At 36.4% G+C, this 24,737-nt stretch overlaps 1 protein-coding gene across 1 annotated transcript in view; it reads right to left on the reverse strand.

Annotated features, from left to right (window-relative positions):
• Positions 1-24,737, reverse strand: part of CPS1 (carbamoyl-phosphate synthase 1) — a 357,074-nt gene that overhangs the window by 95,165 nt on the left and 237,172 nt on the right. The window contains exons 8-10 of the mRNA XM_035007224.1: positions 6,382-6,491; positions 2,472-2,616; positions 1,307-1,396 (exon numbers count right to left, since the gene is read on the reverse strand). Of these exons, the coding sequence (XP_034863115.1) occupies positions 1,307-1,396; positions 2,472-2,616; positions 6,382-6,491 (345 nt within the window). The remainder of the gene's footprint in view (positions 1-1,306; positions 1,397-2,471; positions 2,617-6,381; positions 6,492-24,737) is intronic.

Consider the following 24,737-nt stretch of genomic DNA (forward strand, 5'->3'; position numbering starts at 1 on the left):
CTAATTTCTTTTTTCTACCATTTATCTGAGTGATGCTTGAGCAAGGAGTCTTACCTCACCCGTACACAGAAGTAGGTAAACTCATTACTATCTTAGATCTTCTTTTTTTTTTTAATATTTTACGTATTTATTTGAGAGAGACAGAGAGAGAGAGAGAGATTGAGAGAATGAGTGGGGGGAGGGACAGAGGGAGAAGCAGACTCCCTGCTGAGAATGGAGCCTGACCTGGGACTCAATCCTAGGACCCTGGGGTCATGACCTCAGCTAAAGGCAGATGTTTAACCAATTGAGCCACCCCAGAGGCCCCTATCTTAGACCCTCTTCTGCTCTATGTGTCTGTGATCATGAAAGAAAATTCAAAGCGCATTTTAAAAACAAACTAACAAGTCATGGATTAAGTTTATACTCAGATCATTGGTTCTGACCCAGAGCAGCCGTAATACCCGTTGCCTAGTGACACAAAGGAAACATTAAAGTGAGGGTCTCCTAAATGGCCATTACAAAAATTAGCTGTCTAGGTAATGGAGGTAAATTCGGATAATGGTTGAGAATGAAGTAGTAATGATTCAGGAGATGATATAGAGGCCCTCTTCCCTTTAAAATTTAGAAAGTATGAAACCTAGGAAGCCAAAATCAAGATTTCTTGATTTGTCAGAAAGGAGCAACATTTAGCCCCAATAGGTAGATGCTCACTGGTGTGGCAGAGCTTTCTTAGAATAATATTCTATCAGTTAGAGGCTCCGCGGCAACAGAAAACACCAGCAACACTGGAGATGAAGCCAAATATAGCAGGTCCCTTAACTTAAAGTACCTCTGACATTCAAACCAGGAAAATCCTCTTATTTGATTAGAAAAGTAATACTTAAACTAAGGAAAGTATAAGATAAGGTTTATAACCCTCTTCAATTACTACTTCAAATAAGATTATATCTAATTATGTGTCATAGAGTCCTAATGTTTAAGCCAAAAGAAACTTAATTGCAATCTGTTTATCCTCATAAGAGTTAAGGATTTAGAAAATATGGTATGATTACATGATCTGCACAAAATCACACAGCTAGTTAATGGTAAAGCTGGTCCGTGAACCCATGACTCAAGTTACATATCACAATCGTGGATATAAGGGGATGGGAAAATTAAGTGGTTCAAGAAAATAAAAAATTCTAAGATGTCTCTAGGTCTTTTCCCCAAAGAGAAATGCTACCAAGCCTGTGTGAGTGCCACCTAATAGATTAAACTAAAAATATGTGGCCCTCGGTGTTTAGAAGAGAATTGGTCCAGACAGGTCAGCCTGCATATTTCTCACCTTTTCTTCCTGTAGCCACTGCCCGAGACTCTTGGTAGCCAGCCAGTGGTGATAGTCATTGCTATAATTCAGCACCAGCAAACCTGCAACCTAGAAAGACAGGGAGTTGGGGTGACCACAAAATATTATCCAACTCTTGTGACTTGTCTTACGAGTCCATTTGCAATTTTGAAAAAAAAAAAAAAGCTTTATTATATCCACTGATTCAAGGCTCAAAATTCTGGAGACTTGAAGAAAGAAGATGATCAACATTTTTCTCTTAAAATATATCATTGTTACCTTAATTACTATGTCAAGGAATAGTCTTACCCCATTTGCCAAATCCTGTGACTAAGCTAGGTCCCCCATCTCAGCACTCTGGTACTTTTCCTCCATGGCATTTACCAATAATCTAATTAATAATTAATTGCTTAATGTATGTGAAGAATAAATATATTTAATCTACATTTAAAGGAGACTGAGACATATTGCGAAAATTGTGAGAAATAGAATTAAGCTACATGTTCAGTCCAAGACATTCAAAAATAGAGTGAAAAAAAATAGAGTGATGAATTTGGAGTATACATTTTTTAATTGTTTATATGGTCCGCATTCCTAATACTATCCAAATTTATCTTGATTAGGAAATTTTAATGTGTTTACTTTTAGACTGGCATAGAAGCTATCTTTTATTCATCCTCTAAATAAGGTAAGATTAAAAGGCAAATAGTTGATACAGAGTTGATTACTAAAGACCTTTTAAAAGGTAATTCATCACCATTTCTTGTAGCATACTTGTCATTTAGACTTATAACAACATCTTTCCAAATTAAGCCAAGTTTCATCCAAGGCATTAAAAACAAATGCAAAGTGCCATGAAAAATGAAATTCAAAATAATGTCATGTTAAAAATTCTTCTCATAATACGTAGGAATAAGGTTGAGAGCACAAATTTAATGGGTTGTACTACAGTACTGAGGAGAAACTTTGCCCATCCTAGATTCTTAAAAATAAATCAACTATTCCCCCCTCCAATTGAGACTTTTCATTCATTTTTTTAAGTAGGCTTCATGCCCAACGTGGGGCTCAAACTCACAACCCTGAGATCAAGGGTCTCATGCTCCAGCAACGGAGCCAGCCAGGTGCCCCAAATTGAGACTTTTTAAATAGTCATCACTGGCACTACCTTAATTCCATCAGACTCCAAATATTTGCTAAGTCCCAGCTCATCCAGTGCAGCCGTGTCAGGGGCTCCACCGTTCCCAATAATGGGATTGGCCATGGTGAGAATCTGTCCCTTGTAGGCAGGGTCAGTAAGAGCTTCCGGGTACCTGAGTAAAGATGCCAAAATATTACCAACAAAAAAATGTTTGTAACTACAAAACTATAATCTACATACGTGCTCTTAATTATTGAATCCTTGAAAATGAGAGAACATGAGATTAAAATCTTATAAGGCTGCGTCTAGATTTTAGCAAATCTAAAGAAATTTTATGATAGAATATGAAAACGTATCCCATCATATGACGGATATGAAAAGACAAACTGACTTCTAAAAAAATTTTTTTTTCATCTGAGTGTAGCTGACACACAATGTTCCATTAGTTTTAGGCATACAACACAGTGATTCAACTTCTCTGTATGTTATGCTCAGTTCACCACGAGTGTAGCTCCCCACTGTCATGATACAAGACTATTATTACAGTATCACCATATTTCCTCTGTGGTGCTCTTTATTCCTGTGACTTATTCATTCCATAACTGGAAGCCTGTACTTTCCACTCCCTTTCCCCATCTTGTCCATCCCTCCCTCACCCTTCCCTCTGGCAACCGTCAGTTTGTTCTCCGTACTTACGGGTCTGATTCTGCTTTTAACTGAAACTGACTCATAAGTACTAAGGCATATTCTCATATAATTTCCATTTCCTCAACTTCTTAAACTTTTTAATTCCTTAAGAAATTCCTTCATAGAGACTGATTTTCTAAAAGATTGCTCTATTTAAAGTTTTCAGGTATCCTGAAGTTTCCCCTTGCCTACCAGACAGGAATCCAAACTGATATTTACTATTGAGGGTTGCCAGTTTCACCAAAATATTAATTGTCAAAAAATTTTAAGTTTTTTTAAAATATCTTTTAGGAAACTGAAGAGTATCCTGATTACACCACTGGTGACTGCATTGGTGTCTATGTTTATTAAACTTCATTCAACATTTAAAATGACTGAGTTAATTTTTGTGGCAGAATCACCCAATAACATAAAGGCCATAGGTTTTTATGGCCAAGTTTAAAGTCTGGAGAAGGGGAAAAATAAGAATATATATATTCTATGAAAGAATTACTCAATATAGTTGATTTTTAAAATAGCTTTAGAAAGAGGTATATAAGTTTATAAATTTATTAAAGAAGTATATAAGTTTGAGAGTTATCCACTTAGAAAAAAAGTCAATCCCACAAAAATTGACCTGAAGCACTTCTGACTTCTAAATCAAAAGATTCCAGGGATGCCTGGGTGGCTCAATCGCTAAGCATCTGCCTTTGGCTCAGGTCATGATCCCAGAGTCCTGGGATCAAGTCCCACATCGGGCTCCTTGCTCAGTGAGGAGCCTGCTTCTCCCTTTCCCTCTGCTGCTCCCCCTGCTTGTGATCTCTCTCTCTCTCTCTCTCTGACAAATAAATAAATAAAAATCTTTAAAAAAAAAAGATTCCAAATAACTATTTTAAAGTACTGATGTAGAATTAGGGAGAAATGCATTAGGTCTTCATTTTCAAGTTAAAAACACATATATTCTCAATTTTATGATATATATATGTATGCATATATATCACTCTTATTCTTAATATTAAGAAACATTATTCCAGTAAATACCAGGAGTTATCTTTAACTATTCCATGCACTGGTATACAGTGCAAATGAGATATCCCCTCACCCCCTTATGCCCCTACCCCCCCGCTCACATTTTCACTTTCCGCAGAAAGAGTTAAACCAAATCTTTCTTATGGATTACTACTGATAATGAATTTAGGTGCTGAGGGGAACAGAATCAACAACCTTGAAACCAATAAAGTTCAACTCAGGCAGTAGACAACATAAATTCTTCAACCCCATCCAGACAAACTCCTCCCAGAACTACCTTTGTCAACAAAACACTTAGTCTTTCAGCTCAGCAACCCCTGAGGTGACTAGAGTGCTGTAATATTTATCCACACCTCCATCAGCTAATTTCTCAGATGCCTCTCACCTGTCAGGAACTGATAATTTTTTAACCAAGGCTTACACACAATATAAGTGCATTTCTTGAAAATGAAAAACAAAAATAACCCCTTTAATTATCAACCACCTTATTGGGTGAGCCATACAATGAATGAAAGCAACAATTCTCAATGGAAAATAGGGTCTGTGGAATGAATATTAATGAATGCCTTTTCCTACATCAAAAACATCTTTGGGGGCGCCTGGGTGGCTCAGTCGTTAAGCGTCTGCCTTCGGCTCAGGTCATGATCCCAGGGTCCTGGGATCGAGCCCCGCATCAGGCTCTCTGCTCAGCGGGGAGTCTGCTTCTCCCTCTCCCACTCCCCCTGCTTGTGTTCCCTCTCTCGCTGTGTCTCTCTCTGTCAAATAAATAAAATCTTTAAAAAAAAATCTTTAATTAATTTAATTTTACTTCCCTTTCTCTCCATAAAAGAACTAACCGTTCCCTTTAAACATATGCTTATAATACTCTCTCCGGTAAATGAATAAATACAGCTTGTCCTAGAGAACTGCAGTGTTAGAAGCAAATTAATCCATCAGGCCCTGTTTGACTTTTGTGATGTGACAAGATTTATTACCCATAATCCATCACAGAGAAGAAAACTCTAGTGCCCTCCATCATTCTGATCTATATTAAACAGTTGTTTGTCGGCAGGTATATTAACAGAGCTAGTAATTAGTGCTGTCGAAAAGCTTAAATAATTGCCTGGTGAAGCAAAACTTTGTAAACAGCTTTCACACGCAGTAATTTAATGTTCTCACCAGTGGAACTATTTTAAAACCCACCTAATATTGTTCGTTTCAAACAGAGAGCCAAGAGTTTAGAGAAGAATGTATATTAATAATATAATGGAAGTTCGGTCAGTCGATAACTTCAATATCAGTTAACCCAACATCTCCTTGTCTTTATAAGGTTAACTGAATTTTCCTAAAGAATTTATCAAATACTCTAAAGAAGTTTAGTCCATTGAATCTCTAATGGAAACTTCTTGAAAAGACCTAGTCATATTTTTTAAAGGACTCATAGGTATTTTTAATCCCAGCTATAAATTACCGTCTAATCCAGGTCCCTCATTTTTATAGTGGAAACTAGGATTCAGAAAGGTTGTGATTTTCTCAGTATCGCATAATCCGTTATCATTGAAAATTAGACCAGAACTTCAGCCTCCTGGCTCCCAGTGAACAAACATTTGTTGGTTGATAAGAACAGCTACGTGATTTCTGCAGCAGCTCTGATCTTTGTTGCTGTACGTCTATTAGCAGATCTTAAACACTGAGCTGGGTCTCAATTGATAAATTTTGAAAATATCAGATCTATGAACCTGCTCTCCCTTTGATTACTTTAAGACAATAATTGGATCTGTTATTTCACCTTTCTTACTCTCGTGTGAAATTATACAGAATACCTAAGAACTTTCTCAGCTCTTTATAGTACTTCATATCAGACGTGCAAGGTTAATTCTTAACTTCGCTAAAGGGATGGCACTGGAGTGTGCTATCCATCTTTTTCCTTGCTCCAATTTTTACCTGAATCAGATCCATACATTCCCTGACATAAACCATTTAGTAATCTCCTATGACCTGCATCCTTGGGCTCTAGGTTTCTAGAATTAATGTTATGCTTTATTTTCAGGGGAATACCAGTGTCCAAGTTCTCTTCCATTTACCACAGCAGGGAGGAGTTTGTCTATGCTAGAATAGACTACTTACAAGCACAGTGCAATGTCAGGACAATATGTAGTCTTATTATGATGTGATGATTTCAGCTTCCCACCGTGAGTAAGATCATCTAGCTATTCCTCTACACAGTGGAAGAAGAAAACCTTGGAGCACGAGCATTACTCACCCTCCCAGGCCAGTGTTAAAAACCACTTCACCAGCGACAGAGGATGGATGGCCAAAGGAGTAACCTTTCATCTTAGTTCCATCTTCCAGGACAATGTGTGCTGTCTGTGCCTAAAGAAACAGATGCGTGAGTCTTAGCAGAATACAAAATATGAGGCACAACTAGTTGAAAACTGTTCAAAGATACAATACACAAACTCATTAAATAAATGTCTAGTATATATGATGAAACCATATTGCCTATATTTGGAGTTTCTGCCCTGCTCCTTGTCACTTTTCTTCAGATGTATGGCTCTTGTCATGGACAGGTGTTTTATTTTGTTTTGCTTGAAAGAGGAACCGAAGCATGTTGATACATTGTCTATTCTAAGTCTACTTGTAGAATTATTGACAATCCAGAAATACTTCAGTTGAGCTGAAATGCTGTGTGTCTATCTTTTCCCCCTTAATATTCCATAGCTTTGCTCAAGTATAGCTTTAAGGGAAGTTCATGAGTTTGCAAAAACATTGTGTATTGTACCATACAGCTCATCATCACTCTGAAGTTTAGAGCTAGAAGGAATCTTAAAGATTATCCATCAAATGGTGTTCCAGAGAGCTCTTGTGTTTGATGGAGTTGTCCCAAGGGCTGCCCCTCCACACCAGCTTTATGATCATAAAGAAGTTGAAACTTTATCACTCTATTAATACTGATACAAAAGCAGGTACTATGAAACATCTAAAAATAGATCACATTATATTTTTTAGTAGAGTTAATTATATCCATGCCTGGTTCTCTCTTTAGAGTACAAGGCATTCTGAATTTGATTACTTCACCATACTAATCTTTGAACAGCTTCTATAAAATTCTTGGCTAAGAAGAGGGACAATGAGAGAAACTTCTCTAAGAAGCAGGCATCAGCCACTCTTCAAAAATACACTAAATTCTATTGTTGAAACAATATAGGTCAAATCTCAATCTCCATAAAAGTCAGGGAAGAGAGAAATATGTTAAACTACACTTTGGGAGGCAAAATATAGACTCTGCAAAAACTACAGGGCAAAATAAGTGGAATATGGTCTTTAAAAATAACTATAAAGAAAAACATCTCTGCAAGAATTGAGGAAATTTTATTAATTTTTGGTGAAATTTTTTAAGATTGAAGATGGCATTGTGCTTATATTTAAAGTCTTTTTTAAAAAAGATATATAGTGAAATACTTAAGGATAAAATACTATGATATGGGGTGCCTGGGTGGCTCAGTCAGTTAAGCGGCTGCCTTCAGCTCAGGTCATGATCTCAGAGTCCTGGGATCAAGCCCCACATCGGGCTCCCTGTTCAGCAGAGAGCCTGCTTCTCCCTTTCTCTCTGCCTGCCACTCTGCCTACTTGTGCTCTCTATCTCTCTGTCAAATAAATAAATTTAAAAAAATACTATGATATCTGACATTTCCTTTAGAATATTCAGGGGTTAGGGTGAAAGGGTAGGGATATGAAATACATTCGGCCAGGAGTTGAAATTGTTGGAGTAAGGGAGATCAGTGTGCTCTTCTTTCTACAAAGATTAAGTGCAGCCATTAAAGAGAAACATAGGAATTCTCTACTTTCTTTCTCTCACATTTTTAGGACTGGACTCAGTGCCTAATCCTTTCATACCCTGCCATCCACCCCCACTCCCACCAAACACACACACACACACACACACACACACCAACCTTGGTATACAGCAGAAGCTCAGTAAGTGATTTCTAGACCTTTGTTACTACACTCCCTTAGCTTTGCAATATGCACTCAGCTTTTCCAATGTTAACATGGAAAAACCTGATTATTTTTCTGTAGTAGTCTTCTCTGTAGAAATACAATGCCTCTTTTAGGTACAAACTACACAAATCTCTTGGCATTGGAATGATTGCTCTTTAATGTATAAAGTAGTGTTTGATCATCTTTAAACCACTATATCCTGTGCCTAAATATTGTTTATGTGTAGGTATGCATACACATGAACTTATATTTACACACAAAATAATTTAGTATTTCCTATTAAAATTGATATGCTTAAGATACTCATCTCAACAGGAAAGTTCTTTTTTTTAAGTCAGAGGCACAGTGCATGGATTTCAAATTTATATTTCTGAGAAAGATTGGATAAAGTGCTGAACTGCACACTTTATATGTGTTTCTATGTGTGAGTGCATATGTGTGTGTCCACAGGCATAGTTAACCAAAAGAATTTTGTCCTTTACTTGGCTTATCAAATAATCTTTGAGATAGTTTTGTTTTATGTATAGCCTTGGAACTAGTGTTCGAGATCTCAAGCTTGATACTTTATCTTTAAGTAGTTATGGTTTATCTTCTCAGCAACTAAACTGAAAAAGCTTTTGGAATTTAAGAAACAAAACAGATGAACATAGAGGAAGGGAAGAAAAATAAAATAAGATGAAAATAGAGAGGGACTCTTAACTATAGGGAACAAACTGAGGGTTTCTGGACAGGAGATGTGTGGGGTGTTGGGGTAACTGGATGATGGGCATTAAGGGGGGCACTTAATGTAATGAGCACTGGGTGTTATCTGCAACTGATGAATCACTAAATTCTATCCCTGAAATTAATAATGCAGTGTACGTTAACTAAATTAAATTTAAATTAAAAAAAAAAAGCTTTTGGATTTACTCAGAACAAAGGAAACCACAATATGTAATTAACGTAGTATGAGTGATGACAAGTTCTGAATTCTGCTTCTGTATACAGGAAATCAACTTTGCATGTCATTTCTTCTCATAGCATGATTTTCTTATTTTGCATTTTATTTTAACGTGCCAACTCTTGTTTACTTACAATTTAGGACAGAGGTTGATGATTTTAGGGATTAAGAGTGATAATGTTCAGTGTATTGCTAAGGATTGTTACAAGCTAATCAAATGTCTACAGTGATCGTTCTCAGTAGGGATATTTTTAATGGGAAAATTCCCTAGGTATCTCTAACATGTTTCACTAGGTGAAGCTCTTTGGTCCAAGTAATGAAAATTCACTGTCAAAAAAGTATTTTCTCCTAAAAGTATTATTTTCTGTTCTTGAGGAAGTCATGTGTAACCTACATGCTTTCACAAAATGAAAGGAGGAGAAAACATTTTCCTAAATAATATGTAACTTTGATAGAACCTAAAATAACTGTACCTACCTGGCAAAATGAGTGCGAACTACAAATTTCAACTGTTTTCTTTACACCAGTTTATCTATCCTACTCTAAGCCATCCCTGCCTAAAATATCATGTTTACTTTTTTACTTTTTTTTTTCTTTTCTCTTCTTATCTAAGAATTTCAAATTGTCTGATCTCTGGGTTAGACACCATCTAATTATTTTAAGGAAAGGTAAAAATTAACATAAGCAAATCCAATTCTTGTTAGCCTGTTCCTACAATTCTATTTGGCATTTTTCTTTCTCTCTCCATGGGACTAGATTTCTACTTTGCTTTCAGTCTTTTAAAGATATATTTGAGGAGACATTTACTGTTGCCTGAAATAGTCCCTGAGACTGTGTTCAATATGTCTTTTTGATCCTTTAATTATATTTTTTGTTCTTTTTGGCAGCCTTTATAGATCTTCCAATCCTCTTTCTCACTATACATTATATTGTTACAAGGCGTCTGTTTATTGCCTATAGTACCCTTTATATTCCACTTAACTACATGGGCCGCTGATGAGTTTAAAATGATGAGTGCCAATTGACTTATCTATGAATTGATAGAGGAACTCTGAACAAAGAGCTAGTATTTGGAACCCCCTCTTCTAGCTAATAGTTCCCCAAATGCTATTTTATTCCAATGAGTCCAAAAGAAATCACCTTGTGACTTATTGTAAGATACTTTAGTAGCCTCATTCTAGTAGAAAGAGGTCCATAGCCTAGGAATTAGATTGTAACATTAAGGGATAATTTAAGTGCTTACTGCCAGAGCCCTTTAATACTTTGAATGCTGAAAGTACAAAGGAAACCTTAAGGAAGAGAAGCCTGTACATACAATGTCAGGAAAAGTAACCGAAGGATACATAAATATGAATTCTACTAAGTAAAGGACCTCTATCATGACATGGTCCCTATGTGTTTAATAAAAATATATGTGCCAAGAAGACTGCTTAGACATTCAGGTCAAAAACTCACTGAGCTCCTACCATGTACCAAATCCTACACTAGGCTCTAGAAACACATGGGCAAATGCCCCCAGGCCCTCCATTTAGCAAAAGGGCTAGATATGTGCCTGAATGGTAAAAGGAAGAAACCTGAAGAAGAATATCACTGAAGCACCTGGAGATAACAAAGATAAATAAAATATCCTTTCCTTTGGTAGATTTTTCTTTAATAATAAAAAATTCACCCTTTTTTTTTCCTTCTATGCTTTAAGTAATAAAAATTTAAATTTTAAGAAAGAAATTCATGTCAAATTTTGAATTTAAAGTTAAAAATTTAAAGACTCTTTCAAGGGGTACCTGTGTGGCTCAGTTGGTTAAGCATCTGGCTCTTGGTTTTGGCTCAAGTCTTGATCTCAGGGTCATGAGATCAAGCCCTGTCTCTGGCTTTGTGCTCAGTGCAGAGTGTGCTGGAGATTCTCTCTTCCTTTCCCTCTGTCCCTCCCACTTGTGCTCTCTCTCTCAAATAAATAAATCTTTAAAAGAAAAAGAAGATGCCTTCAAGTCTGCTCAAATGTCATCCGTCTTCTTGGCGAGATGTACATTGACCCTCTTATTTAAAATAATGTGCCTCCCAGTGCTCTATCCGCTCTTCCTTTATAGAAGTCATTGCCTCCTAACATATCATCCGGTGTCTTATTTTTGCCTGCCTTATCCCACTGGAAAGCAAATTTCATGTGGGCAGAGTATTCGGTCTGCTTTGTACACTGGTGCACCTCCAGGGCCAACATCAGTGCCCAGTACAGAGTAGACAATTGTTCAATTTTTGTTGCATGAATAAAGATTCATTGAGTGTCAATCTGAAGAAAATAACATAAGAAAATACCAGAAATCATTACTATTTCTATCATTATTATTCAGCTTTTAGTTTGTTCAAGGTATGAATTTAAAAATAAGCAAATACTTGTCTTGAGTCGTCTTTCCATTATGCTTAACTAGGAATGCCTTTCTATAACATCTTTAATTTAGTCTCACAATGTGGAGATACTATGTTGGGAAAGAGATATGAGTGACATTGAGGGAGACAAGGGTGAAGAAGGGAAAGATCAGTGGCTGGTTATACCAGCATATGCATATTGAGTATGCTATATGTAAGAGTACAAATACATGTTGTGCAGAGCTAAGACAAATATCATGATAACTCGAAACAAAAGATCATTTATACCAATTTACTAGACATTTCACATGAAAGAGGCTGACGGTGCTTGAATTACTTAACTGTTTCATTCCCTATTTCACTTTGCAAACAGAGACAAAGAATGAGAAAGCTCTCCTTACCCAGTATATTCTAAAAATACAGGGGTAGGGGAAGAAAATAGACATTGGGGAGGGTATGTGCTATGGTGAACGCTGTGAATTGTGTAAGACTGTTGCATCACAGACCTGTACCTCTGAAACAAATAATGCAATATATGTTAAGGGAAAAAAAAGAAGAAGAAGAAGATAGCAGGAGGGGAAGAATGAAGTGGGGGAATCAGAGGGGGAGACGAACCATGAGAGACTATGGACTCTGAGAAACAAACTGAGGGTTCTAGAGGGGAAAGGGGTGAGGGGATGGATTAGGCCAGTGATGGGTATTAAGGAGGGCATGTATTGCATGGAGCATAAGTGTTATATGCAAACAACGAATCATGGAACACTACATCAAAAACTAATGATGTAATGTATGGTGATTAACATAACATAATAAAAAAAGAAAAAAGAAAATTCTGTTTTATTCTATTGAATTTTAAGATAATTTATACAAATGAATCTTGAAGAAAAATTATTTTACATTTCTCATATTATTCTTGGGTATTAAAAATACGAGTTTGCCACAGCAGATTCAAGTGAAAGGTCTAAGGTAAGGTGAACTCAAAGGGATCAAAATTTATTTTGTACACTGAAAGCTGTTTACTTCTTGATCACCAGAGTTAGGTGAATAAACATGTATTATTACCCACCTTGTTCAAGTCGAAATTAGAGTCTAACTGACTGCTGCTGCCTACCTCTTTGTCAATCATTATAGAGCAATGTAAGCCTGCAATAAATTCCAAAGTGAGTTTAATCTGACCCCTGCTTGGTAGAATTATGAAGGATTTTAGTCTGGTTTGCGCTCACTAGACATGGAGAACAACTCTTCTCCAAAATGTGAATACTTATATGAGCATTATTTGCAGATGGCTACTTAGGATTTTTCCTTTGCTTTTGTTGTTGTTGCTGTTTTTATTGTTGACCTGGGATGAACAGTTTCAATTCTTTTTACATGTCCTTATAGTTCTTCATTTTACTTTTTCCCCTCTGGGTCTTTAACTAGTATCCCAATAACTTTTCTCAGTAAAACCTTCAGGAAAATTAAGTTCCATGTGTGGCAGGATCCACTTAGTGGCTTAATTTCGACTGAGCACTCATTTTCATTAGTGTAATTCTTCATCACTAATTAAATGCATATGAAATTATAAGAATATTCTTCAAATCTCAAGATTATAGCCAATAAAAAATTTAACTTTTAATTCACTATCTAATTTTAGATTTTAGTGCCTCAAAGTCAAAAGACTAGTTAAATGTTGTTGTTGTTGTTAGTTGCTTTTATTCATATTGACTCAACCAAAATGACAATAAAATGCTGAGATATAACAAAGAAATTTTGGGTCATATCTGTACCCATCTTCAGCTTAGCAGTTAAGAGATATTTAAACTGATTTTATTAATGGAATGTAAATCAATCCCTTTTCTCCACTCAATATCCTTTACCACCCCAAACAAGCATAGTCCCCTAAAGATAACAAGGAGAGGAACCTTAGCACAAGGGACAGCAGAACAAGAAGCATCTATCTGGAAATCTCATTTCAATAAGGTCAATCACATTGGGTTTGCCAAATGCTTAGATCACAGATTTGAAAGATAAAATAACTATGCATTATAAATATATAAATATATATAGACACTTCAGGATAAGAGTAAGTAAAATTTTCCATCTAACAAGGTAAGGAATTATTTTAAGTATAGAGGGGGTAGATTTCTGGAGAAAAGCAAGTGTTTCAGGAGAAAAAAAATTCATAGACTATGGTCAGTTACTTCTTCTAGCCTGACCCCATCCATACCAATCTGTGTACAGCCCTATCTATTAGGGACTACTTAAAACTGTGTTCTGTGATTATCATATGATCTCCCTCGTATGTGGAATTTAAGAAACAAAACAAGAGGATCATAGAGGAAGAGAGAAAAAAATAAAACAAGACAAAATCAGAGAGACAAACCATAGGAGAGTCTTAATTATAGGAAACAAACTGAGGGTTGCTGAAGGGGAAGGGGGTGAGCATTTGATGTAATGAGCACTGGGTATTATGTAAGACTGATGTAATGAGCACTGGGTATTATATAAGACTGATGAGTCACTGAACTCTACCTCTGAAACAAATAATACATTACATGTTAATTAATTGAATTTAAATGAATGAATGAATGAATGAATGAATGAATGAATGAAACTGTGGTCTGTGGAAGGGAAGGAGGGTAATATAAATGCGGTTGGATTGGAGAGAGCAATTTTGACCATCTCTCCCACCTTTCACCGTTTTGCTTTCTCTCTCCCCGCCCCCCACCCTTCCTGGTAAAATATGTATTTCACTGGTTTTTTGGTTTGTTTTTTGTTTGCTTAGTTTTGGTTTTGGTTTTATAAATGTGATTAATTATTGTGTATTAAAGGTCAACTCTACAGATGCCCTTGGAGACTTTGTCAGAAAAACAAGCCTTGAAGAGCCATAATGACTCAGGTATGCCCAAGTTCTCACCCTCATCCCTGCCCTCCCTTCTTTCTACCTACCTGAACTCTACCACTTGTTAGAAACCCAAGTTTGTTCATCCTTGTACATTAACCAAACAAGCAGTAGAAGACTTGTCCCTTTCCAAGTTAAGGCTAAACAAAAATTGGCGCTTATTATTTACTGCCCCATATCCAAGTATATGACCAATTTCTCCAGTAAGATTATAGGCAACCCCAGACAACATCAAGGACAGAGAGCCTGCCTTGTCTTTCCAACACAGCCTCACTAGCACATAACACAATGTCTGGCACATAGTGGGTGATTGGAGAAACCATTTTATACCTCCCTGAATTCATACGTTGGCCCATGAAGTTAACTTTCAGAGACTTTGGAAAGGTCATTTAACCCCTGGTCCACAAAGTAAAAGTAAGAGGAATGATTGGTGACTTTGGGAAATGGAATTGAGCAAGACTGGCTCAGCTCTTCTTTTTTTTTTTATTCTTATATTATCCCCATACATTACAACATTAGTTTTTGATGTAGTGTTCCATGATTCATTGTTTGTGCATAACACCTAGTGCTCCATGCAGAATGTGCCCTCCTCAATACCCATCACCAGGCTAACCCATCCTCCCACCCCCCTCCCCTCTAGAACCCTCAGTTTGTTTTTCAGAGTCCATCGTCTCTCATGGTTCATCTACCCCTCCGATTTCCCCCCCTTCATTCTTCCCCTCCTGCTACCTTCTTCTTCTTCTTCTTCTTCTTCTTCTTTTTTTCTTAACATATATTGCATTATTTGTTTCAGAGGTACAGATCTGAGATTCAACAGTCTTGCACAATTCACAGCGCTTACCAGAGCACATACCCTCCCCAGTGTCTATCACCCAGTCACCCCTTCCCTCCCACCCCACCCCCTACTCCAGCAACCCTCAGTTTGTTTCCTGCGATTAAGAATTCCTCATATCAGTGAGGTCATATGATACATGTCTTTCTCTGTTTGACTTATTTCGCTCAACATAATACCCTCCAGTTCCAACCACGTCGTTGCAAATGGCAAGATCTCATTCCTTTTGATGGCTGCATAATATTCCATTGTATATATATATACCACCTCTTCTTTATCCATTCATCTGTCGATGGACATCTTGGTTCTTTCCACAGTTTGGCTATTGTGGACATTGCTGCTATAAACATCGGGGTGCATGTACCCTTTCAGATTCCTACTTTTGTATCTTTGGGGTAAATACCCAGTAGTGCAATTGCTGGATCATATGGTAGCTCTATTTTCAACTGTTTGAGGAACCTCCATACTGTTTTCCAGAGTGGCTGCACCAGCTTGCATTCCCACCAACAGTGTAGGAGGGTTCCCCTTTCTCTGCATCCCCGCCATCATCTGTCGTTTCCTGACTTGTTAATTTTTGGCTCAGCTCTTCTTAACTCTCTTTTCAAAGAAACCTGTTCTCAGTTGTACATCAAGATGGGAGAGCTGCAGCTGTGAGTGAATACACTTGACTCAGGGAATAGGAGTTATAAGAAACCTATTTCATTACAGATCTAGGCCCTGGCTTCTGAAAAGCTTTAACAGTAATAAAGCTGATATTCAGATTGCTGTCTATTTGAATACTGTGTCTTATTTCTGTATTGATTCTAAATATAGAGATTGAAGAGAGGGTATCATTAATTATCACCCTAAAATCTTACCGGTAGAAAGTACCTTGCAAATACTGATTGGTTGAATGAATGAATGAATGAATGAATGAATGAATGAATGAATGAATGAATCTTTGAATGAATGGCTATCAGGTGGCAAAGATGCTACGTAATTCTATTTTTGTTTCTCTGGAGCATAATTGGCTTGCAGAATGCACTCCTGCTTTGCTCCAGTCTTATTTTAACTATTCCTCTTAGGCACTGCTCACAAAGGTTAAGAAGCGATGGGCAATGTACAGCTGTCTTTAACTCTATGTGATTTATTTCCTGGGGGACTAGTTAAGGGAATAAAGAACACCTGCTTTCACAGTATTTTTCTCTTCCATATTTCACCAACTAGAGATGTAACTGGGTATAGCAATTCCTTTTTATAAAGCCATTACATCATACTTAAGCTTTATTCACACTTTAGTAAAATCACTTTAATCAGATAATCTACTAACTGTTTAGCAGAGTACTGCTAAATGATAATGAATTCAGTAAAACAGAAAAAAGGAAAGCATGTACTCTCTTCCAAACGATCTTCTCCATTATTTCCTTTAATACTGAAAATAATAAACATCTATTTTTTTCATTTTATACTTAATATAAGTTTTTACTTTTCACCACATTTTGAATTCTTATTTCATTTGTCTTATTTTTGGTTGAATTCTTTTATAAAATGTAGATTTCTAATTCAGTATTTTTCTAGTAGCAATCGGTTTTACAAATCTTTCAAGTCCAAAGATATTAAGTCTAATAGTAAGATGTTGGAGTTTCAGTGTCTCTCTCTTTGGCATCTTTTCCTAACATCCCTTGGGAGTAACAACTTTCAGATCACATCTGGTCCTACAGGCTAGATAATAAAGTTACTTAAATAATTACTACTGCAATTAAAAATAATTCCACTGTTAATGGGAATGCAAAATGATGCAGCCACTATGGGAAATGGTATGGAGATCTTTCAAAAAAGAAGTAAAACTGGATTAACATATAGCCCAGCAACCCTACTTCTGGATATTTATCCAAAGAACTGAATTCAGGATCTCAAAGAGATATTAAAACTTCATCTTCATTACAGCATTATTCACAATAGTCAAGATATGGAAGCAACCTAAACATCCATCAACAGATGAGTAGATAAAGAAAATGCAGGCATATACATACAATAGAATATTATTCAGCTTTAAAAAAGGAAGGAAATCCTGTTATATATGGCAACATGGATGGACCTTGAGGACAGTATGCTAAGTGAAATAAACCGGTCACAGAAGGACAAATATTGCATGAGTCCACTTATATAAGATACCTGAAATAGTCAAACTCATAGAATCAGAAAGAAGAAATGTGGTTGCCAGGGGCCAGGGGAAGAGGGAAATGGGAGTTACTAACCAACAGACATAAAGTCTCAAATGTTTAAGATGAATAAGTTCTAGTGATCTGCATACAACATTATCCCTAAAACTGCATTGTACAGTTAAAAATCTGTTAAGAGGATGGATCTCAGGTTAAGTACTCTTACTACAATAAAATAATAAAATAAAATAAAACAGTTCTACCTCATCACATAGTATCTAATAATTCATAATGACTATTAATAACTCATAGGTAGTCATCTATTTGCTACTAGAATTAACTCCATACTACATTGGATTTTGTCCCCACCCAAGAGAAAATCTCCATCATCATTTATTATTGCCTCCCAATTGTTCCCCCTGTTTCCAAACTCTCCCTGCTTCTACCTATCTCATGCAGTGCAGTTAAAGGTTATCTTTCTTAAACATTTATTGCATAACACTAATCTTCACATTCCCCAATTAACATTCCAAGCCCCCTCATCTGGCCCGTTCTCTATATGAAATCCCTTAGGCTCCCCACCCCTCTAGACTTTGTGCATAAATGTCTTCCTCTTTACCTGTTTATGTCCTGGTTATCCTTCTTAGTCCTGCTCATGATATGCCTTCAAAGATCCCCCAAGTCAGGATTAACCACTGATTTTCCTGTGCTCTCACTGCATGTGTGTGTATACTAGTTTTGTGTTACCTTTTGTTTTAATTGCTTAAGTTACTCTTCTACCCTGCTAGATCATGACTTCTGAGACAGAAAATTCAATGCCTAATTTAATTTTCTATCCTCACAGAAATAGCCCACTGTTATTCACACAGTAAGGCAATCGCTATGTACTTGGTGAATGCACAGAAATATGGGCGATCATGTGATGTTAGGATGTTGTTCACATGCTGATATTATGGTTTTTCAAAAAATTCTCTGATGCCACTGGCTACTGGGTTTTGTTTGCTTGTTTATTTTTACCTGAAAGCAAAGACAGATGTCCCACATAGGTATAGTCCATGCTAAAAGATGGAAGACGAAAGTAAAGAATAAGTTGGGACTGGTTGGCAACCCTTGCCTCATAAGCATCCCTAGATTTCTATACCAACTAGTTGTCATACAGCTAATGTCTTCAGAAGAGTCTAGAAGATGATCTCTAATCACTATCCTTTGGGTTTCCTAATGGGTTGCTTCCATTACTAATATTATTATCTTAACGTCAACATAAATATAATCCTCCATCACTGGGGAAAAGGAATAATAAACTAGATGTGCATACATAGCCCAATTATTCTCCTTTCCTCCTTTACTTTTTTAAAAAAATTTATTCACTTATTTTAGAGGACAAGAGGGGTGGGCGGGGGGGAAGAGGTAGAGGGAGAAGAAGAGGGAGAGAACCTCCAATAGACTGTCCACTGAGCATGGAGCCCAACACAGTGCTCAATCTCAACACGACCTGAGTTGGAGGCTTAACCGACTGAGCCACCCAGGTGCCTCTCTTCCTTTACTTGTCATCTAAAATACTTGCCAAATTTTTCTATATGTCATTGGCAAATTCATTTATTTTAATTCACTAACATGGTCTCATAATATTACACCTCTATACCAAATCCCCAAATAGTTTACAACTAATAGTCTATTTTTATCTCCCTCTGAAAAAAAAATTGAGACTGCCATATTTTTACTGATATTGTTGCTGAGGTTTACATTTAATGCTGGTACATACTTGACACTCAATAAAGATTTTAACTAAATTTGAGAATAGTAACTAAAGATGACAAGTATACTTCAATTTTTCTCTACTTTGTGTCCATATGTTAATGTACTTCCCACTTTGTTTTGTTTCTATTTTAATTCTGGAGTAATCGTAATGTTTGAAAAAAAATAAAGTATACCATGTCTTAAGCATGTCTTATAAAAGTAGATCAACCTGTCACGATCCTGTTTCTACCTTTTGGTATTGCTTTAATGAGACCCTGTTAAGGCATAAACCAGATGGCATATATAGTTATCTATGTTTATTAAAGTCTATATGCAGTTGCACAAATAAATTTTGTATGTAGATTTGAATGATAAATGTCTACTGTTCTGACAAAGGTATTTTATTTCAAATAGAATTATGAAGTTATGTTGGAAAAATAGGATTTCGGAGAACACTGACCTCACTGAGGGCTCCACCCTGATCCCCTTCTCAAGGCCTCATTAATAATAATTAACATGATGTGTTAGGCACTGTTTCTAAAGTTATCAATGGATTTTCTCATCTAACCTTCACAAAAAACAATGAGGTCGGTGATGTTAAGATCTCTATTTTACAGTAAAGCAAATTGAGGTTTGGAGGAGTCAAGATCATTCCACTAGTAAATGGAAAAGCAGTGACTTCTGAACATAGTCAGTGTGACTTAGAATCCACAATGCTTTACCCCATCATAACCTTCTGCATGAAGCCAAGTAGAAAATTTCAGTTTAAACTGAGTTTGTATAGCCCCTTTTTCTTTTTCTAAGCTTACTTCTATTTCTTCTTTCCAATTTTTTTAAATGGGGATAATAAGCAACTCAATTACAAACTCACTTGAATTTATTTATAAGAGCTTTCTTTCAAAACTGCCATGGATAAACTGCCAGGTGCCCAGGTCAACCGAGAACCACCTATCTGTAAATCTATAAATTGTCGAAGTGGAATATCAAGTCATTAATCATATCCTATAATCTTAGGAGAACCAGAAGGCTTTGAGAACTTTGCATACCGATTGCAGGCCCTTGAGTTCTGCAGTCAAATGCTCTACCACTGAGCTATACCCCCTGGCCCTTGAGTTCTGAAGCTCTCAAGACTGTCAGGACTATCCGTGCTGTGAACATGGAGATGCACCTCTCAGTCCCCCTTCATGAAGGCCCTGCTGCCCTGCTGCAAGGGGTGAGGTCAGAGGACAGTCACCAGCAATCAGTTCCTTCAGGGTCTACCTCAGCTGCAGAAAGCTGCTTTGCCACAGGCCCTGCAGGGAGAGCCCCATGCCTGCACTGGTTACTGAGCTAGGCAGGGAGATGAAGGCCCAGGCCCGACACAGGAAACTCTAATGGGCAAGAGCTTTCTGTCAGGTTGACCTACGCTTTCTCAAACCTGCATCATAGTTTACTTCTTCTCTGCCCGACTCTGTTCCCTCAAACTTTCCTCCACCAGAGTTAACCCTTAATAAATATCTGGCTCCCTAAACACCATTTCAGTATCTGCTTCTGGAGAACCTAACTTATGATAGACACTTAAGCCAAACAAGTCAATAAGAATTCAAAGGCTTTGAAGAGTCTGTTTATGGGGGTTCTAGCCCAGAAACCACTAGATGCATGTGGAACACTGAAGGACACCTGAATGGTTTACTTTCTTCATGTACCCCTAAAACGTAAGAATTAGCCCTGACTTCAAGTGAATTTGGCATAGTGCCTAAAGGTCAGTCAAGGTCCTTAGGCCAAAGCTAATGGTACCTCCAAGTTGCTCAATGACCAGGAGCAGACATTCACTTTTAGGGGCCACTAAGCACAAGTTCAGCATGCAACTGCCTAAAATAAAACTCATACACATACACACACACACACACACACATACACCCCTATACCTTCTAAAGCTCTCTTGATTGACCTTGAACCATGTTTAAATTGTATCTGCAATTAATAACATTATCTCCACCTCTTCACAATTGTATTTTTCTCCCATCCATGCAATTATATTTACAAAACATCCAAACAAGCCCCTGCACCTCATGCCCACCCTGCCAAATAAGGCCAGGGTTTGTAGCCAATGTGGAGAGCAAGAAAAATGCATTAAAACTAGCTCATACTCAGAGTTTGGTTTCTTTTAGCCTGGAGCATACAGATATTTTGGATCAGGGAGCCAGTTAGATTATAAAATAAGGAGTCAAAAATTGTGTGTTCTTGTGACTTTATATGATTTTGCAGGATAAAGACTGAAATTCGTAGTCCCCATGTCCTAGTAATACTAAATATTACTTTTGTCCACAAATTTATAGGAGGAACATTGTAAGATTGTAAATTTTCCCACACTTAATATTTAAATAGGCTAAAATGGATTTTTTCTGTGTATATTTAATTACCCCATTTTTAATCTTTTATTTTACAATTGTACTTTTCTCTAAATTAAACTGAATTACATAAATTTCTACATGACCCCTATTCTTATATTACTTTTTAAATGGAACCTTTAGTAAACTGCACAATCTTTGGGTGTTGTACTTTCTGGTATTTATAAAACCTGGTGATTCTTTCACAAAGCATAGGTAATTTCTGACGAAAATACATTTTTTGAGGGAGCTTGCATATAAGTAGAAATTCCAACAAATTCTCAATTTGTTGGTTTGTCTGCCAAGGAAGTTGATATTGTTGTTTTACCATACCATAATTTTTTTTTAATGATCTCAAAAATGTGACACTGTAAGCAAATCTGACATTTTCCCTAAATATCTCACTCATCTCTTTAGGGCTTTTGATTTTTTCCTTAAAATTAAAATTCATTGTAAACCTACATTTATGGGTCTATTTTCATTTCCTAGGAAGATGACTGATTAACTTTATGGGACCACAAATAAATGACCGAAATTTTATACCCTAATACTCTCAGTTTGAAATCAGGTTTAAAAGGATAGATGATTCAAAGCACTTTCCAGGATAAGAACAATGCAACTGTTAATAGGAGTCACACAGCTAAATCCTCCTTCAAAAAGCTTTGAAAATGTGTCCCTGGTGTTATGCTCAACTGATTTATAGAGAGCTTTGGCTTAGGAAGTAACAGTCAAAATTCAAGCATAATTTATAATTTAACCTATAAAAGTTTTAAAAGAGCCCAATATTCATTACTGTCTTTAGGCTTTTCCTTTGCACTCAGTATTATGTTATTAAAAGTCATCCACTTGTTCCTTAATCATTCCACATCCCAGAATCATTCTGGGCTAACTTTGAAGATATTGGTCCTTCACTTTGAAGCAGTTTTCTTTGGATCCATTAGTTTGAGACAGTGGAAACAAGTCAAAATGAGACTTTTCTTGCAGTTTAAAATTGCTAGCAATAAACACCATCACATTAGATTTCTGCATATGTGAAGCTTACAGGACTATAAGAGAAAGAAACAAATTGAAAATTGAAAAACAGCATGTTTCGTTACAATACATGACAATATTTTGGTTGAAGTGGAAGGAATATGTCAACTATTAATAGCACTGCCCTAAAATATCCTATTTATAGAATGGCTAATTAAAGCAAGAATCCTTACTAATTCTTTGATTTAAACAGTCTGTTCTCCAAATGCAACAAAAAAGGAGGAAAATAAGAAAGAAAAATAAATGTGATTTATTTTATGTGGGGATAAAGTGCAGTAGATAAATGGGCTCTTGAGTAAGCAAAACATTACAGCAGGAGAAATGATTTAGAGCATTCTGAAGCCAGATTAAACAACAACGATGACTCCAAGTATATAAGGACGGTAAACAAAACGCCAAATTAAAAAATTCCACGTGGCGTTTGGGCCTAATTAAAATTCTAACCAGATTTGCTATGGTTATATTTCATTTGTTGTACAAAAACAGACATCCACGTGTCCTTGTGTGAACTCCAGCACTTACACATCCGTGAAATGGGAATAACTGCATTGTTTCTTCCCCTGGGTGTGAAAATTTACCAGCAAAATGTTCTGGATATAAAGGCTTGAGCTAATTTAGCAATAAACTCCATAAAAGATTTGAATATAAAACATTATAGTTGCAATAATCCCCTTAAGCTAGTACTAGAAATGAAAATTATTTACTCTGGGAATCTGACTATATTGCTGTTAAATCATTTGCTTATGTAAATTATTCGTATATCAGAAAAAGTAGAAGTCCCATGTGTTTATTTCCATTTTCACCAAGGCCTAAAGCCATATAACATATCTGATTTCTGGCTTACCTGATGTTTCTTAGCTATTAGCTTACATCAGTACTCATCCTCTCAAGAAATAAAATAAATCTGAACCAAGCTTTAGGAAGGAAGAAGCTTAAAGCCAGAATTTATTTCAGTTATTACTGCATAGATAATATGGTAAAAGTTAAAATCTTAAAGCATTCTTTATTGGTAAATTAAACCTTATTTTTCATTCTTGGAGTAGTACTATCAAAATATGGATACTTAATATTCAGAATTCAGGCACAATTTTTAAGTGTGGAAATATTTAATGAGACTTCTCTGCAGTTATAATGTCTAATACTTCAACAATTAAAAGTACTGTAAGAGCAGTAATCAATTAAGCCTTACGACATCATAAGTTAAAAGCCTTACAACATCCTACATTAATATTAAGTTATCTGCCTTTGGTTAAACATAGGCCGTTGTAGGGGGGGAAAAAATAACAAGGTTAATTTACTTGAATACTTCTCTGTTCCGGATATTTGTAAACAAATGAGTCAGATTCATAAGTAATTTTTATTCTAGTTATGTTTCTCATTATAAATAAAATACAGCATTTAGAAAAATTCCATTATAAAGTATGTTCATAAAGTGTAAGTTTATTAACAAATACCATAACGAGCAACTCCTATGTGGTAAAATTGTTCTGAATCTGGGAGGGACCTCCAATATTGTAAGCTAATTTTTATTTTATGGTAATAAATTAATATGGTTTTATTTAATTCTACATCATAGATGAAACTTATTCAGTAAAATTCTTAGTGGTACATCGACTCATCTGTTAGAACTTCATGTTAGCCAGTGATCTCCCTGTGAAATATAAAAGATTGATATATGACATTGAGTAAGTTGACAAAAAAAGAAAAAAGGGTAAAAGAGTCTTGAAAATATTTTCATGAGTTGAATTCATTTAGACCAGATGAAGAAAATCAAGTGGAAACTAAAGGTACTAGGACTAAGGAGTCCAAAACGAAGTCTTATGCTGGCTCATGTAACTTCTTTCCAGTCTTCAATCACTAAAAATACCCTAGAAAATGCTAGTCCCATCAAGGACATTCAGTCTTGCATAGCAAACTGTGGAAGCATTGAAGTGGGCTCTGGCATGACCATTGCTTAAGAGATACTGAAAACTCTCTACTATACCCCAGCCTTTGGTACAAGTCAGAAATGTGAAAAAGGTTTAATGAAGATGTGAGGGCAAAAGAATGTTCTCTATTTCCACAAGAGTAGAACTTAAATTCGCTTCTACATGATCAGTAATTCTGCTAAGCATGGTCAGGTGGAAACTCAAATCTTCATCAGCTGGAGAAGGAAGCAGGAGTCCAAGACTCATGCCATTTCTACAGGCACTTCCCCCACCAGATTTCTTAGCTTCCTACTGAGGGTGGGGACTCAGATAAAGTGAGTGAAGTGCCTTTCGGGCAACATGGAAGGAGGCACACCATCGCCCTGCTAGTGAGGGTCTCCTTCAATGGTGTATTGTTAG

Source organism: Mirounga leonina, unplaced genomic scaffold, assembly GCF_011800145.1.
Source record: "Mirounga leonina isolate KUSES-001 unplaced genomic scaffold, KU_Mleo_1.0 Mir_151, whole genome shotgun sequence".
Taxonomy (NCBI): Eukaryota; Metazoa; Chordata; class Mammalia; order Carnivora; family Phocidae; genus Mirounga; species Mirounga leonina.